Source organism: Chenopodium quinoa, unplaced genomic scaffold, assembly GCF_001683475.1.
Source record: "Chenopodium quinoa cultivar QQ74 unplaced genomic scaffold, ASM168347v1, whole genome shotgun sequence".
Classification (NCBI taxonomy): Eukaryota; Viridiplantae; Streptophyta; class Magnoliopsida; order Caryophyllales; family Amaranthaceae; genus Chenopodium; species Chenopodium quinoa.
The window spans coordinates 2,099,467-2,115,839 of record NW_018744874.1 but is presented as its reverse complement, the minus strand read 5'-3'; the positions used below and the strand labels follow the sequence as shown (position 1 = coordinate 2,115,839).

Sequence of the window (16,373 nt, the reverse complement as noted above, 5' to 3'; positions counted from 1 at the left end):
GGATATTCCAGTTGATTTATTGGCTAATTAACAATTTCAACAACATTTAAATTTTCATTTCATCATTTTTAATTATACATTTTGGAAACTATATATATGTCTGCAGTGGTACCTCAAAGTTTATGCAATACAAAATGGGTGGGATGAAGATATATCATAGTCCTTGTTCAGGTGCTCTCTTGGTTCTGGGATTAATTCTGAATGTAGCACTGGTTAGCAATGCAGGAAAATCAAGTGCTTTCGTCAGGAAAGTCGAAAAATCTGTTGATATGCTTCTTGACAGTGATGTTTTTAGACTACCTCCAGGACATAATGCTCCTCAACAGGTACCTATCTTGATATCTTCCTACCAGCATTGAGCTGGGTGTTTTGCCTCTTGGTCAATGCTGTATTTTTTTCTCCGTTGTTGAGATTGTTTTTTCGGGTTGTTTTGTTTGAAGGTTCATATAACACAAGGAGATCATAATGGAAAGGGTGTGATTGTGTCTTGGGTTACTCCAATCGCGGCAGATTCTAGTTCAGTGGTGTATTGGACTGAAAACAGCCAACATAAGTACACAGCTGAAGGCATAGTTACCAAATACAAGTACTACAATTACACTTCTGGTTACATTCATCATTGTACCATTGAAAACTTGGAGGTTAGTTACCTTGTTCTTGGTTTGTTATGTTCTTGTTCGTTCCAAACTTTTAATAGAATAGAGTTGTTTCTAAATTAATGTGTATGTATATAAATATTTGCAGTATAATACCAAATATTATTATGAAGTTGGGACTGGAAAATATGCAAGGACTTTCTGGTTTGTGACTCCACCAGAAGTTGGTCCTGATGTACCATACACTTTTGGTGTCATAGGCAAGAAATTGATTTCTGACTAATAAAATGCCAAATGAAGAATTAAAATGGTTTCTATTGTGTTGAAATAATTTGGTTTTTGAACTTCCTTTGTTGTTTTGAATTGTTATGCAGGTGATCTCGGCCAAACATTTGACTCAAACACGACGCTTACACATTATGAGATGAATCCAACAAAAGGGAAGACCCTTCTTTTTGTTGGGGACCTATCTTATGCTGATCACTACCCATTTCATGACAATGTGAGATGGGACACTTGGGGAAGATTTGTTGAGAGGAGTGCAGCTTATCAACCATGGATTTGGACAGCCGGAAATCATGAACTTGATTATGCCCCTGAAATTGTAAGCACTCTTAACATTTTAAAACATGTACTGAAAGCACTCAAACATGTACATAAATTCTGATTCTATCAGCATTTTCTTCTGCAGAATGAAACAGTGCCCTTCAAGCCTTACACTCACCGATATCATGTACCGTATAAGGCCTCAGAGAGCACTTCTCCTTTATGGTATTCAATCAAGAGAGCTTCAGCATTCATTATTGTCTTGTCCTCATATTCTGCATATGGTAAGAAGTATCAAAGCTATTATGTTACCAAAAATTAGTTCAAAAAGGGAAAAAGTCCTTACTGTAATAATTGGAAATTTTGATTTAGGTAAATACACCCCTCAGTATGAATGGCTTGAGAATGAGCTTCCTAAGGTAAACAGAAGTGAAACACCTTGGTTGATCGTCTTGGTGCACTCGCCATGGTACAACAGCTACAACTACCATTATATGGAAGGGGAGACCATGAGAGTCATGTATGAGTCCTGGTTAGTGCAGTACAAAGTCGACGTGGTCTTTGCTGGTCATGTGCACGCATATGAAAGATCTGTAAGTAATCTAAGTATAGTCTTATATGGTCTAATTTTTCACAATTAGAGCGTGAACATACAAACAGTCTGTATGGCTAATTAATTGTTTTCCATTTCACAGGAACGAGTGTCTAATATTGCATTCAACATCACAAATAACCTATGCAACCCTGTAAAGGACCGTTCTGCTCCAGTATACATAACCATTGGCGATGGAGGAAATATTGAAGGATTAGCAACCAAGTAAGATCAATTCAACTTATAACAATTCTTGCCTATAATTCTTCATATTTTTTGGTCAAGTGCTGAAAAGAAATTGAACTTATTTGGCCCTATTTTGCTTGCAGCATGACTGAACCCCAACCAAGTTACTCAGCTTACAGAGAGGCTAGTTTTGGGCACGGAACATTTGATATAAAAAACCGAACTCATGCTCACTTCAGCTGGCACCGTAACCAAGATGGTTACTCTGTCCAAGCCGATTCCATGTGGCTACACAACAGATACTGGATGCCTGAGGACAGTTCCTCTGACAATTGATGTTGATCACAACAGAAAAGAGTTATTTTCTTCTCACAGAATAATCTCATTAACTTGTGTATTCCCATTTTGTATCATAGAGTAATGCTTTGTTGGTGCATACTATTCCTATGTTAATTTTACATCATTCACTAAACAAAATTGCACTTTTAAAACATAATATTATAAGTTCTGATAGCTGCAATCAGAAAAGGGTTGGTTAAAAAACCGTTGTGATCCTCATTTTATGCAATTGTAGTCTTCTTCCTTCCTTTGTTATTGAGCATTTGGATGATGTATCCTTGCTATGAATCTTCCATAATTTTGATCAATCTTTTCTTTACATGAGATGACCGGGGTTGGGATTCTCGAGTACTTGGTTATTTGTCCAATTTCGACAAATATATGTTTTGGTGCTATTGTGAAATGTGAAGTTAAAGTAGTAAAAAAAAAAAAAAAAAATGCACTTGGCAAATTTGATCAGTAATGAACATACTTGAATATATGAATATCAGTACTTAGTAATGAATCCATTACACTACATTGACCAAAAATTTAAAATCAAATTTATTCTGCCAGTAATGAACAACAAATAAAGAAATAAGTAGCAAAGCAGTAAATATTAGCATAAATGAAGTAAATAAAACTTTTCTGTCAGTCTAATGGACACAATCGGATAAGATTCAATTGATGCTCTTGGGAGGCTGCCTGTTCTTGGCCATCTCAAGGTCATTATCATCATTATCAGGGATGAAGCGGCACCAGAACCAGTGATTCTTCCACACAATGCTCATTTCTTCAATGGGTATGCCCTTGGTCTCGGTTAGAAAGAAGTAGATAAACACGGACATAACAAAGATGAAGAAGGCAAAGAAGAGGAAGAGGCCGAACTTGAGGTGGCAAAGCATGGTGAGGAAGACCTGAGCCACGACGAAAGTGAAGAACATGTTGACTGATACATTGATACTTTGTGCTGCAGAACGAATTTCCAAAGGGAAGATCTCACTTGGCACGAGCCAAGCGAGTGGACCCCATGACCAAGCAAAAGCACAGACATACAAGCATATGCAGAGCACAATCAGCATTGCATACCATTGGGGAAGTTGTGCTGCTGGGTTGCCACTCACCCCAAACTTAACTCCTATAAAAATCGCGACAACTACTTGACAGATGAGCATCTGAACCCCGCCTTGCAGGAAAAGGAGCCTTCTCCCCCATTTATCAACACCATAGATGGAAACAAAAGTGGCCAACACATTGAAAGCACCAGTGATGACAGCAGACATTAGCGAAGCATTGTCATGAAATCCAATAGTCTTGAAAAGGACGGGGGCATAGAACATGATGATATTGATACCAGTAAACTGCTGAAAGAAAGGAATTGCAATTGCCATTGTAAGATGAGGCCTATACTTTCTTTCAACCAGGTTTCTCCAAGGATGATCCACCTTATTCGAGGCCTTACTAGCTTCCACCAAGTCATTAAACTCCTTGTCTACTTCTTTAATTCCTCGAATCCTCCTAAGGTTCTCGATGGCCTTGTCATACATCCCTCGCTCAATCAAGGAGTTTGGAGTGTCAGGGAGAACGATGGACCCGATAATGATGATCATAGCAGGAATTGTGGCTCCTCCTAAGCTCAACCTCCAACCCCAGTCATAAATTTTGGCAAAGAAATAGTTTACAACATTGGCTACTAATATACCAATTGTGATTGAGAGTTGGAAGACAATATTCAGTGCTCCTCTGTACTTGTATGGTGCCATCTCAGCTAGGTATAGTGGTACTGACTGTTATATGCTCATGATCACACAATGACACAAATTAAGCATAAATTAGTAATAATGTAATTATAAGATTATAATTAATTAAATTTATAAAAGACTTATAGTTCAAATACATATAATTCCTTGGAATACTCTGCAAAAGACTTAGTTGCATGTTTATCAATAATATGATCATAACATACTACACCAAATTAAAATATAATCTGTGAAATTATAAAATACAAGAACTTTTTCAATATGATCATAACATACTACTTCCTCAAAAAAAATCATAACATACTACACCAAATTAAAAAATACTATAAGAAATTATAAAATATTTCTTCCGTTTTTTAATACTTGCAACACTTTTTTAAAATGAAAATGTCACAATACTTGCAACGAACACACCATAAATGGACGTTATTTTGAGGAAAAACTATAATATTTCCCTTATTAAAGCACATGATCTACTAGATTACAGTCCTAACTGTCAGATAACACAACCGCTCACCCCATATGAACCCCACATACTTTAAATACCGTGAAAAAGTGTGTTGCAACTATTTAAAAACGGAGGAAGTATGACAACTTTTTGGTGACATCTTAGAATAAAATAAACAATTCTTGACATCTTAGAATAAAATAAACAAGTACTTAAGTACTCGTCTGCACTGTCTAACTTGAGATGTGTAATTAATTAGTTTTTTAATTAAGTAATTAAATACCTGATTAGCAAATCCAACACCAAAACCGAGAAGAGCGCGACCAATAATCAGCATAGCTACATTTTGTGCAAAAGCATTGATGATAGCACCAGAACAAAAGAGAAGACCTCCAAATAACATGGATCTTCTTCTACCCAATTTCCTTGTCACAGTTGAAGCAACCAAAGAAGCTAATAAAGCTGTTACATATAATGTTGAAGTAAATAATGTAACGGTTTCACTATTAAATTTGCAATACTGGTTTGTTGAAGTGTCTAGCTCTTCTTTCTTGTATACTGATGGGAAAAATTCCTTTAGAAACGACGGCATAGATGTCACGCCCCCTAACAAAAATAAAACGTACACAATAACACATTAGAAATACACGAGTAATTGTAACTTTAACCAATAGCTATTTTTCTGACACGTTGATGCAATACTTTATTTTGAGACGGATGGAATATATATTGTCCGGTAGTGTATTACCTGAAATTCCTATATCGTAACCAAAAATCAAACCACCCATGGCCGCGACAATGCATGTTGCTAGCACAAAAGGTGTTGCGTTTCCGGGGTACTCTTTCTGATGTTGAGGAACAAATCCTCCTGATGGTATTGGCATGTTGTTTTTCTGCGAGAGTGAAGAGCTAAAGTTTAGAGGGAATTGAATTGAATTAAAGTAAAAAATAAAGAGTGTTTAACAAATATTTCGTATAATAGCTAGTTTTTTTATTATAGAAAAGGAGTATTATGATGTTTTTTGCAAATAAATGAATGAAGGGTGTATTTATAATACATAAAGTATGCATATTTTTGGAATTTTATTTTGTAGGAAATGTTTTTGGAAACTTGGCATACCACAACGAGGAAAGTTTACACGTACGTTTGATAGATAATCTAGACGTGGTGCATGCATCAAATAAGTGAATTGTAGACGTAATTGCCATTTATTTTTTTTGGACATATTTTAGTAATTGCCATTACTTTTTTTTTTTTTTTGAAAGAAAGTAATTGCCATTACTACTGCTGAGGAAGATGATTGAGAAAGTGAAAAAAAAAGGAGATAAATATTTGTCAAGTTTCTAAAAAAAATTGCATTAGAGTACACTCTAATATTGTTCATTTGTTCTTATTATACGGAGTAAAGTTTATTTTTTTTTTTTTTTTTTTTGAGTTCTCTCTCTTAGATTTGACAAGAATTTATGTACAAATATCTCATTAGAGTTATCACGTGTTTTCATTATAATGTACTTCGTATATAGTAAGTGGTTGAACATTGCTATATGCCTATATTGTTGGATTAATTTAAAATATGGTACAAAATCAGATTTGGTTCAAAATCAAAACACCTAAATTCAGGTTCAATTTGGATTTAGGTTCATAATTTTGCAGTTAAAAATTATAGATATCATTGATTTCATGATTTGTGAATTGTGACTAGACTCATTTGTAATGGGCTTTACAGGCTGGCCATCTTGCATAGTTTTCTAATAGGCCCATTGATGAACGTTCGTTTGCTAGACTCCACACATTCCTTGAAATAGATAATGTGAAATCAAGAAGTTCCCAATTAACTTATTTGAACATAAGAAAAAACTACTTGTATATCAAAATTCTCAAGACAAAATGAAAATATGTGTGTCCAACATAATTTACAACTATTAGATTCTGATTAATTTTTATATAGACGATCACAAAAGAGATTTAAAGGAACATTTCTTTGTTGTGAAAGTCTTGAAAACCAAATGCCGAAATCGTGGGAATAAATAAAAGAATAACAAACCAAAAAACATTGTAAGATTACAAACTTATCAATTGATTAACTGTTGCCTTTTTCTAAAAGCAATGCAAAATACTCGCATATTTTGATAAAAACGGCCCAAACCTTATCATCCCTACGCAATCTCAAGATTCTCATTATTCAAAGTCGAAAGTTGACTTTCACAATCATGAAAGATACCCATACTTTTTTTTTTCTTTTTTAATTATATTTTTTTTTTTTTGAAAAACTTTTTTAATTATATTAATCAACCAATAATCAATTACATAAATCACATGTTTGGGTACTAAAATGGTCATACCCATTTTAGTCTTGGGTAACTCTACCCATATAAGCCCAAAGGGCATAAAAAAGGTATAAAAGGCCCCAAATAAGTCAAATACATCAATATGGCCTTCAACGGCCTGCATATGTAATTTTAGGGCTCATAAACCCACTTATGTACTCATATAAATACCCCTCAAAGGGCATAAAGTAAAGGGAGGTCACTCTTATCATCTAAGATGACCATACTCCTCCACTCTCTCCCCTAAACTCCTCTCAAAATATGCATTGTTTGGCAACTAACTTGGGCGTCGGAGGCTCTGCCCCGGGTTCAACTTGCAGGTCCATTCAAGGCCCAAATTCGAGGTTCTCAGACACCCCTCCAAGGCCCGGTTAGCTCATTTTTTGCCGAAACATTACATATTCACATTATATGCGATTTTATACTCTTTGAATATTCTCCTAGCAATATTTTCCTATTCACAAAGAAAGCAAAAATGCTATAAATATAAGAAGAAATTAATAAAAGGGGACGAAAATACTAAATTTTGGGGATTATTTTCTCCAAAATTTCAAATTGAATAGAAATGGCTCCATTGCAATCTTCCTCCCAATTTGGTTCAATTTTATGGGTTTTTGTTATTCTGGGTTTGATTTTAAACCAAGCTCTGATTTGTCATGGAGGAAAAACAAGCAATTTTGTCAGAAAAGTGGAAAAAAACAATTGATATGCCTCTTGATAGTGATGTCTTCTCTGTTCCTCCAGGCTACAATGCTCCCCAACAGGTTTCTTTCTTTCTTTCTCTCCATTAATCATTACTCGTAGTTATAATTAAAGTCCGAGGGTAATGATGTAGACGAGATTTGATCCGAGGTCTTGTGTACCACCCCGAGTCCCTACATTCACATAATTGCTTATTTTATGATGAAATTAATACCCATTTAGTTGTTAGTTAAATTTGATTTATAATCCAAAGTTTGCATCTTTTCACTCAAATGAATCATGGGTATAGTCTTAATTTGGGATAGAATCATTCCTTTTTTTGAGTTATGAAAATTAATTGAATATATTTTGGTTTTTGTATGGTGTGTGAAGGTTCATATTACTCAAGGAGATCATGAAGGAAAAGCAATGATAGTTTCATGGGTAACAATGGAGGAACCAGGTTCAAATGAGGTGGTTTACTGGAAAAAGAATAGCGAAAAGAAGAAAACTATTAAGGGCAAAATGTCGAAGTACAAGTATCATAATTATACTTCTGGGTATATACATCACTGTACCCTAAAAAATTTGGAGGTTAGATTTTGAACCTGTTTTTTTTTAATTCAGTTCTAAAGTATTAGAAATTGGTGTGATATTTTAATGTTGAGAGTCTTCAATTATTAATAGTGTTACCTAATTCGCTAATCCCCACAAACTATGGTCCAAAACGTACAAATTGGTCCAATAGAACAATTTTCGTGTCGTTTTTGGTGTAGTTTACCTATTTGTAAAATATCCTTGTTGTGAATCTGTACATGCATTTTTTATATCAGACATGGAGTGTTATGGAGTATTAGTACATTAAATTAGAACATTAATTAATTAGCATATTGTTTTTGGAATGTTTTGCAGTATGACACTAAATATTACTATGAAGTAGGTGTTGGACAAACCCCAAGAACATTCTGGTTCAAGACTCCACCTAAAGTTGGTCCTGATGTTCGTTACGCTTTTGGTCTTATAGGTAGGTAACTATTTTAGACTTTCGGTATTCATGGATCTTTGAGAATGGCTAATACTTCCTCGATTTTGTTTAGAGTAATGAGCAATATGATTGCCTTTTGTACATGATATATGTCTGAAGTTCCTTACCCTGATCCAATTAGTGTGAGTCATTTTTGCAGGTGATCTAGGACAAAGTTATGATTCAAACGCGACTCTAACACATTATGAACAAAACCCGATCAAAGGGCAAACTGTTTTGTTTGTTGGGGATCTTTCATATGCAGATAATTATCCCAATCATGATAATAACAGATGGGATTCTTGGGCTAGATTTGTTGAGAGAAGCGTCGCCTACCAACCCTGGATTTGGACTGCAGGGAATCATGAGATTGATTTTGCTCCTGAAATTGTATATACTTCAACCTTTGTTTCCTTTGAACTTATTCTTTGGAAAACCAATTAAGTTAAACAAATTAAGCTTCTAGAAGTCTGTTTTCTTGCATCTATATAGTTTCCTTATTCTAACTTATCTTCAGTGTGCACACTGCTAAGCTATACAGAAACACTTACTATCAGCTATGTTGTAACAGGGTGAAACAAAGCCTTTCAAACCATTTAAGAACCGATATCCCACACCTTACAAAGCATCAAACAGTACAGCTCCGTTCTGGTACTCAATCAAGAGAGGCCCTGCTTACATAATCGTTCTATCATCATACTCCGCATATGGTAAAGTCCTTAATCTCCTTTTAAAAGTAAAAAGTACACAAGAATATTGAGAACTTTGAGTTTTATTTACGCGATCTAGCAGCTTGAGTACTGAGACGTTGATGAGTCTTTTTTAAGGATAGTTCTAAAATGTTTGAAGCTTATTGGTTTTAAATAATAATCTAAAATATGGAAACATATTGATTGTTCTGTAAAAAAATTTGGGAATATAAGTTTTGGTATTGCTCCCGAATTTTCAAACTAATGCTTGGACAGTGTCACTCTGCATTTTAAAACTTCTCAGTTCTTGCATAGTTACAATGACCATCAAACTTCAAGCATCATGTTTGATATATAAACCCTTGCTTGTTTTATGACTCTTTGTGTTTGGAGAATAGAACAACTCTTTCTATCAGCAGTTTACTTTGTAATTATTATAACTGTGATTACTCCTTTGCAGGAAAGTACACCCCGCAGTATAAATGGCTTGAAGAGGAGTTACCAAAGGTTAACAGGAATGAGACTCCTTGGTTAATTGTTCTGGTGCATTCTCCATGGTACAATAGCTACAATTACCATTACATGGAAGGAGAGTCGATGAGAGTCATGTATGAGCCCTGGTTTGTCCAATACAAAGTTGATATCGTCTTTGCTGGTCATGTTCATGCTTATGAGAGATCAGTAAGTTCGATTTGTCTTTACTTCACTAAAGCTTCATTTTCTTAAACCAAAAGTCCCTTATTTGAACTTACTATTGCATTAGCCCTTGTCTCAATTAATTTGAACGTACCTAAACTAATTATCGATCCTTAACTCATTCTTTTTTTTCCTTCTGATTAGGCCTTATTTTCCCTGAATTAATTATTTAGGCGAAAGAACAAACCCAACTGATAGAAATGAATTTAGTGTTCTGCCTTTCATAATTTTAACTTCTGAAATGAAATGCAGAGACGTGTATCGAATATTGGATACACCATTGTCAATGGAGAATGCAGACCAGTTGAAGACCAATCTGCTCCTGTTTACATAACAATAGGAGATGGAGGAAATCTAGAAGGTTTAGCAACGAAGTAAGACAACTACACCAATTTATTGTGTTTATGAATCTAATACCATTCCTTATTTTCTCCCCTCTTAATAATGGCCCTAACATCTAATATATAAATCTGCAGTATGACAGAACCACAGCCATTCTACTCAGCTTTTCGAGAAGCCAGCTTCGGACATGCCATTCTTGACATTAAGAATCGGACTCATGCTTACTATAGTTGGCACCGTAACCAAGATGGTTCCTCTGTGAAAGCAGATTCAATGTGGTTTTTCAATAGATTCTGGCATCCTGTTGCCGAATCTGTTAATGCTGTTATTTGATACTAGACATTCTTCAACATACTGCAAGGTGCCTCGTTCTCTCATCTATTTCTTTTTTTTCTTTGTGTGCTTTGTTAGGTGTAATTGTTTAACCTATAACGATCACAAGGCATAAGATGTATACTAATGGTAGAGTAATAAAGGTTACATAAAGCATACAGTTTCCAATTCCCCTGTATATCCTTTAAGCTATCTGAACCTGATGTTATAAGTCATAAGAAAGCTTTCTGCTTGTTACTTGTTGATGAACAAGTAAATTCCGCTAATGAACAGAAAAGTATGCAACGAGTTTATCTTCGATGGTAAAGGAAACCCTTGCGTTTCTCTGAAATTCTAAGGAAGTAGAATTTGTATTGTAAACATATTTAGCTTATGTTAGATGAAAGCAAAGTTTTTAAGGATTTAGCGCTACAATTCTACATCATACTCGTATATTGTTTATCTGGGAAAGGATTAAAGGCAATACACTTAATGCGAAGGGGTGGGGGGTAGCCAACTTGCAAGGCTGCAACTTTAGTGTTTTAGCGTTAGAGAAAGTGTTTCCGGCTCTTCAAACTCTGCTGGATGGGGTTTATTTAGATCAAAGATCTTTGCTGTATCGACAGGTAAGAGAGCTTGCACAATAATTAAATTCTTCCCATCCTTCTTTTGATTATCTACTTGGGACATACAGTGGCTTGTCTCTTCAAGAGTTTGAGATCCTTTGTGCACCATCTGTGCCAGAAAGCCTTTGGGTTTCCATACCCTTCTCTTCCTGTGCCTTTTCTTTTGATGGATTGAGCTTTCGGTTTCAGAGCATGTCACTGAAGATAGGAGCTCAAGATTAGAGGTCATTGAGGGAGAAAAAGGCGGTATTTCTTGGTGCTCAGGGATGTGTTTCTTGGCAAGAGGTGATGTGGATTGTGTTTGATTTGGGCTAGAAGGGCATAGGAATGTAGAGTTTAGTGAGCTTGACATGCTGAATGCAGAGTTAAGATCTTGTTACACACTTTGAATAACTGGGGTAGGAAAATTTTACATGATTTCGGTCATTCTAGGATGCAACCATGTAGGTAATGAAGACCTACAAGATTTCTAAGAAATGTTGGTTGTAATTTGGCATGCTTTGGGAGTGTTATAATGTTTATTGAATGAGGGGAAGGGGGTGGTATATGGTAATCAGAATGACAGTCATGGCGGTGTAAGTGGCGCCATGGTGACTCTTGGTGGTTGTATCTTGTATAGGGGATGAAACAGAGGAGGAAAATTTAGAGAATTAACTTTGCAATAAAAAAATTTAACTGTAATTATGAATATTTCAATTTTGTTTCACTTGGGATTGGAAGAGGCAATTTGGCTATTTTACCTATTTATAGAGCTCAATAGAGGCCATTGCCGCGTTTGCTCTGACATGGTAAAGTTAAGTACTTCATCTTTTAACAAGTATGGATGTCAATTAGATTAGTTGGTTAAAGTCTCGAGTCTTGATATCTAAAGCTCGAATTCTATTCCATCTACATACACCATCTTCCTGTTTGAACTCTTTGCACAAAGGTGATTAGATGATGGATCGGGCCGGACCAAGGACAAAAAATCAACCCGTTTGGAGGGGGCTGGGCCGGGCTGAATTTTATCAGCTCTAGGACTTTGCACCAACAGAAAATGCTCAATAAATGATCTCACTCACTGTAGCATTAATGGAAGGAACAAGAACGAGAACAATGGCTCAGATGTTCAGCTTGACTATGGAAAAATCTCACTTGACTTTTGACTGAAGAACAAAAGTTTAGAGAGGAAGAAAGAAGAATATAAGACTTTGGTTGGTCATTAGGAGACATGCACTTATTTCAAGAACTTAGGTGATAATTTTATACTATCTTCTTTTGTTTTGACGAAAAACATTTTTTTAAAAATGATTTATAATGAAGAATGATCTGAAAAGATCATAAAATTAATATATTTTTAATTTTTTACAAGAGAAATATTATAGAGTAAAGGAAAATATGAGCGGAAGGGAGAAGATGGATGGGAGGGGAGAAAAGAGGTATAACTATATAAGGAATAGGAACGTTTTAGTCTGAGTTCAAGAACTTTGAATTTTGGACTTGGTTATTTGTTTAATCCATACCATTTTCGCGCAAAAAGGACATCATTATCCTTAATAATGTATGGGTGATATTGTCTTAGATATATAGCTCACTATTTGACTATTTTAGTATTGCTCAATGTGAAAAGAGTATGTAATACTGTATCCCATATAATTGCTAGATGAGAGACGTACGGTACGTTTTTGGGCGTTTGGAGTACATTTGTATCATTGTATGGGTTCGTTTCTCCACCGCATATTATCGTTGGCGGAAGTTAACTTAACTTAATATAATGCCGGAGATTCTTTCATTCAAAAAAAATAAAATAAAAATAAAAAATATGGGTGATATATACTTGTAATTGTAAAGCCAATAATTTCTTATGCAACCCTCACATCCTCAAAAACTTTGGTAATTGGCAGAGATCCTTGTTGTGTGAGAAATTTTATGCAAAATCACATAAGTATGGCATATAAACTTGGTAGTAAAATGTACGTATTAATTATTTTTATTAAAAACATATACTACGTATTTGAAGACATTTTGTTACAAATATATCTCAAATTCTCAATCATATATCAACCATACTATAAAATGCTGAATATTCTTTAGGACATTCAACCTTGTACATATACTTATGTACTTTATTATATGAGGAAGTAAATAAATAAATCTTATTACTTGTACATTTCCATCACATATATGGAAATAATACTTTGAGTTATCTCTTGCAAACAACCCCACGTCCATTCATCCCACTACCACAGTTCATGCTAGCAAGCTCCATGGTTGGCAATGAAGTCTCTTCTTGAGCACCAACAAACCTTGAAGCCAAACAATCCATGGCGAAAATGCTACTACTAGCATACTCCCTTTCTCCTCCCATAACCGGCATTGATACTCGAGTATTAACTCGACTCACGTAATCATTTGCATAAGTTTTCCCTAGCACACCATCAACCTTTCCGGTTAATGATAGAAACTTGAACCCGAGATCAAGATGAGCAAACCGATCCTCATCGGTAACACCATAGTTGTGCACCCTAGAGTCTTCATCAGTAATAGGTACAACCTTAGCCGTGACCTTGAGTTTTCCTTGGACTTCAACGATAAGTTCGTTGGTCTTACTTGTTCTTGTTATGGTGACTAAAGGAGTGGAGGTGGATGACCATTGAGAGCCTTCGGTTTCTTCTAGGTATATTGGCTCCCCGTTGAAGGCCAAGGAAAGGCGGTCATTGGCATCATCCCATACGGAGGTCTTCTTAGCGCCTAAGAAGAGACGATGGTTGTCGAAGAGGACTCCAATGGATTGAACCCATGTAAAGTCACGTCCCATGTTTGCATTTCTTTTACCGATGAAGTGTCCGTTGATGTGGAGGTTGGGGTCGGTCACTAGGCAAAAGTCTTTGTCCTTCTTTCCATGGAAGTAGAAGGTGATACCATCTCCTCCTATGAAGCGAGGGTCTTGACATATGGCTCCTGGATAGTCACAGTCTACGTTGTACACAAACATACAATTAGTGGCTAATTTAATAAGGAGTAGGAGTCAAAACATAAACAAAAATACAAAGTGTAAGTGTAATATGGTTTAGTAGATTAAAAAAAAAAAAATAACTTACTGCAGACAGGCTTGCAAGTGACACAATCGACTTGACATGAAGTAGGGCAATTAGCAGGACATACATGCTCTTGGTTATAACATTGTCCGTACTTCTTGTTGTTACATTTAGCTCTCTTTCTGTAGCCAGCATTAGAGGAAGGAGGAGAAGATGTCGAGGGAGTAGGCTTTGAAGGCGATGATGGAGTAGAAGGAGAAGGTGTTGGTGCCTTAGGAGTTGATGGTGTTGGGTAATATGATGTATGAGAGTTCTTTTTTCCTCCACCAGATGATGATGAAGAGGGGGAGGAGGAAGAGGAGGAAGAACCAGAAGATGCAGCAGCGGCAGCTGCAGCTGCAGCTGCAGCTGCTGATGATGCTGATGATGTTGCGGATGAAGAAGCAGATGATGCTGCAGATGAGGCAGCAGATGATGCTGCAGATGAAGCAGCGGATGATGCTGCAGAAGATGATCCCGAAGGTGAATGATGTTCACTTGTTGAAGTAGAAGAACAAATTGGCTTACATGAAGCACAATCTACTTCACAACTATCAGGACAAAATTTAGGACAAACATGCTCCAAGTTGTAGCACATCTTGTACTCCTTTTTATTACACGACGCTCTTGAAGGGTTTTTAGCGATTCCTGGTGGAGTACTTGCTGCCTCGGCCATGATAGCCAAAAACAAAACAAAGAACCCAAGATAAATCATCTTGGGCAAACCCATTTTTCTTAATTAGTTGATTATAGCACTAATGAATATTGTAAGTTATACTTATGATTAAGTTATAATTACTAATATTCAAGGGCTGATGATGATATATCCTAAAACAAACAACTGCTTTTATAGAAGTGTAAGAACTAGGAAGTGTAGGAACTCAAGCTTGATGAATTCATAATTAATATTAATTTATTATTTTCATTAATTGTTGGGTCAAAAGTTAAATATATTCCTTGAAGAGTTGAAGTCATATTACATACACATGCAATTATCATACAAGAATAAGCTTTAAAATCAGAAAATTAAATTTCTATGTATCTGAAGTGTAAATATAAAATGGACCGACCTTTTGTTTGATTGTTAATCCATGGTGCAGCTTTTTGCATTTTACATAATATTGGAATCACTTTAACATGAAGGAAGAAAAGGGGTATTTCTTTATTTTGACATTTAGCCAAAGCTTACTTGACTAATGAGAAATAGTTATATTAAATTGAAAGGATTCTTGACTATTAATGAAGTTAGTTATCAAGTTGAGGGGAAAATAAAAATGTTTATCTGTAACAGTGATTAGAAGATTAGCAAATGATACTTTGTCTTGCAAAAGGAAATGTTTAGTAAGCGTAATGCCTAGTTCTCGGGGTTTTGGGTGTGGAGGGGATTTAGGGATAAAGCTATTACCTTTACCGCTATTGTACACATGGTTTCTAATAATGGTATCAAGATTGATGGGTGTGGTAACTAGGGTGTTTAATAATCTTGGACCCGCTGGTTTGGTTCGCCCATGTGTTCGACTAGCATCAACCCACTATTAACCCGCGGCCTGCATTGCTTTGTAATATACAAAATGACCCTTTTTTGACCCAACTTGTTATCAATCCACACCAACTATCGATCTACACCCAACTCGTCCAATAACCAAGCTGGCCTAAACATGAAGTTACATATAAGACTCTTTTTTGGATACTTTCACACAGGATGAACAATAGTATTGTGGTGACTGGTGTTCTAGTGGGTGTACATCAATATGGACAAGAACAACCAGTGCATCGTAATGACTCAATAAAGGATGCCCAACACCTTAATAGGAACCAACCAAGTTGGTGAAATGAACAATCTCTTCAGTTCTAGCTAGTGCGTGCAACATATTTCCAAAATAGCCATATAATTGATCAATCTAACTGATTCTCGGGATTTTATAGACTTTGTTTCGGGTGAAAACAATGGGACCTTGTCGAAGGTCCGACGAAGTGGAGAAGACTGGATTCGGTCCAAGTGATGTTGGGCCGAAGGTTTCCTGCACAGTAAACACACGTAAACTAGCCTCGGGGGTGTTGCCGAGGAAGGCCCCTCCGATGCTAAAGTCTGTACAGTGTGTAGAAAGAGAACACTATGCAAGAGAATTAATTGCTTGAGGCTTTGTTGAATGAATGTACAAATGTAATATTG

General features: G+C 35.9%; 3 protein-coding genes and 1 pseudogene across 3 annotated transcripts; 2 read left to right on the top strand and 2 right to left on the bottom strand.

Moving 5' to 3' along the window:
* The first annotated feature begins 25 nt into the window (after positions 1–25).
* On the top strand, positions 26–2,463 carry LOC110705142 (purple acid phosphatase 2-like). Its single transcript, XM_021882986.1, has 8 exons — positions 26–326; positions 441–641; positions 745–856; positions 971–1,200; positions 1,288–1,426; positions 1,515–1,735; positions 1,838–1,959; positions 2,064–2,463. The coding sequence occupies exons 1-8, from the start codon at positions 123–125 to the stop codon at positions 2,254–2,256; spliced, it is 1,422 nt and encodes a 473-aa protein (XP_021738678.1). The 5' UTR covers positions 26–122; the 3' UTR covers positions 2,257–2,463.
* Positions 2,464–2,558: 95 nt separating this feature from the next.
* Positions 2,559–6,034, bottom strand: LOC110705141 (sugar transport protein 1-like). The gene is made up of 3 exons (XM_021882985.1): positions 5,195–6,034; positions 4,730–5,052; positions 2,559–4,025 (listed from the first exon to the last, which is right to left on the bottom strand). Exons 1-3 carry the CDS (start codon positions 5,328–5,330, stop codon positions 2,919–2,921), a joined length of 1,566 nt encoding a protein of 521 aa, XP_021738677.1. The 5' UTR covers positions 5,331–6,034; the 3' UTR covers positions 2,559–2,918.
* A 1,182-nt stretch (positions 6,035–7,216) lies between these two features.
* LOC110705139 lies at positions 7,217–10,835 on the top strand (annotated as a pseudogene).
* Positions 10,836–12,138: 1,303 nt separating this feature from the next.
* LOC110705138 lies at positions 12,139–15,004 on the bottom strand. Its single transcript, XM_021882980.1, has 2 exons — positions 14,225–15,004; positions 12,139–14,099 (listed from the first exon to the last, which is right to left on the bottom strand). Exons 1-2 carry the CDS (start codon positions 14,928–14,930, stop codon positions 13,327–13,329), a joined length of 1,479 nt encoding a protein of 492 aa, XP_021738672.1. The 5' UTR covers positions 14,931–15,004; the 3' UTR covers positions 12,139–13,326.
* Positions 15,005–16,373: the final 1,369 nt, after the last annotated feature.

Bases quoted from the DNA above. Each gene is read 5' to 3' on its own strand.
- LOC110705138 (XM_021882980.1), bottom strand. From the start codon at position 14,930: ATGGGTTTGCCCAAGATGATTTATCTTGGGTTCTTTGTTTTGTTTTTG. The intron at 14,100-14,224 runs GTAAGTTATTTT...TGTACAACGTAG, and splicing joins CACTTGCAAGCCTGTCTGCA to ACTGTGACTATCCAGGAGCC.
- LOC110705142 (XM_021882986.1), top strand. From the start codon at position 123: ATGCAATACAAAATGGGTGGGATGAAGATATATCATAGTCCTTGTTCA. The intron at 857-970 runs GCAAGAAATTGA...ATTGTTATGCAG, and splicing joins ATACACTTTTGGTGTCATAG to GTGATCTCGGCCAAACATTT. The intron at 1,736-1,837 runs GTAAGTAATCTA...TCCATTTCACAG, and splicing joins TGCACGCATATGAAAGATCT to GAACGAGTGTCTAATATTGC.
- LOC110705141 (XM_021882985.1), bottom strand. From the start codon at position 5,330: ATGCCAATACCATCAGGAGGATTTGTTCCTCAACATCAGAAAGAGTAC. The intron at 5,053-5,194 runs GTAATACACTAC...TATTTTTGTTAG, and splicing joins TTACGATATAGGAATTTCAG to GGGGCGTGACATCTATGCCG. The intron at 4,026-4,729 runs GTATTTAATTAC...AGCATATAACAG, and splicing joins GTGTTGGATTTGCTAATCAG to TCAGTACCACTATACCTAGC.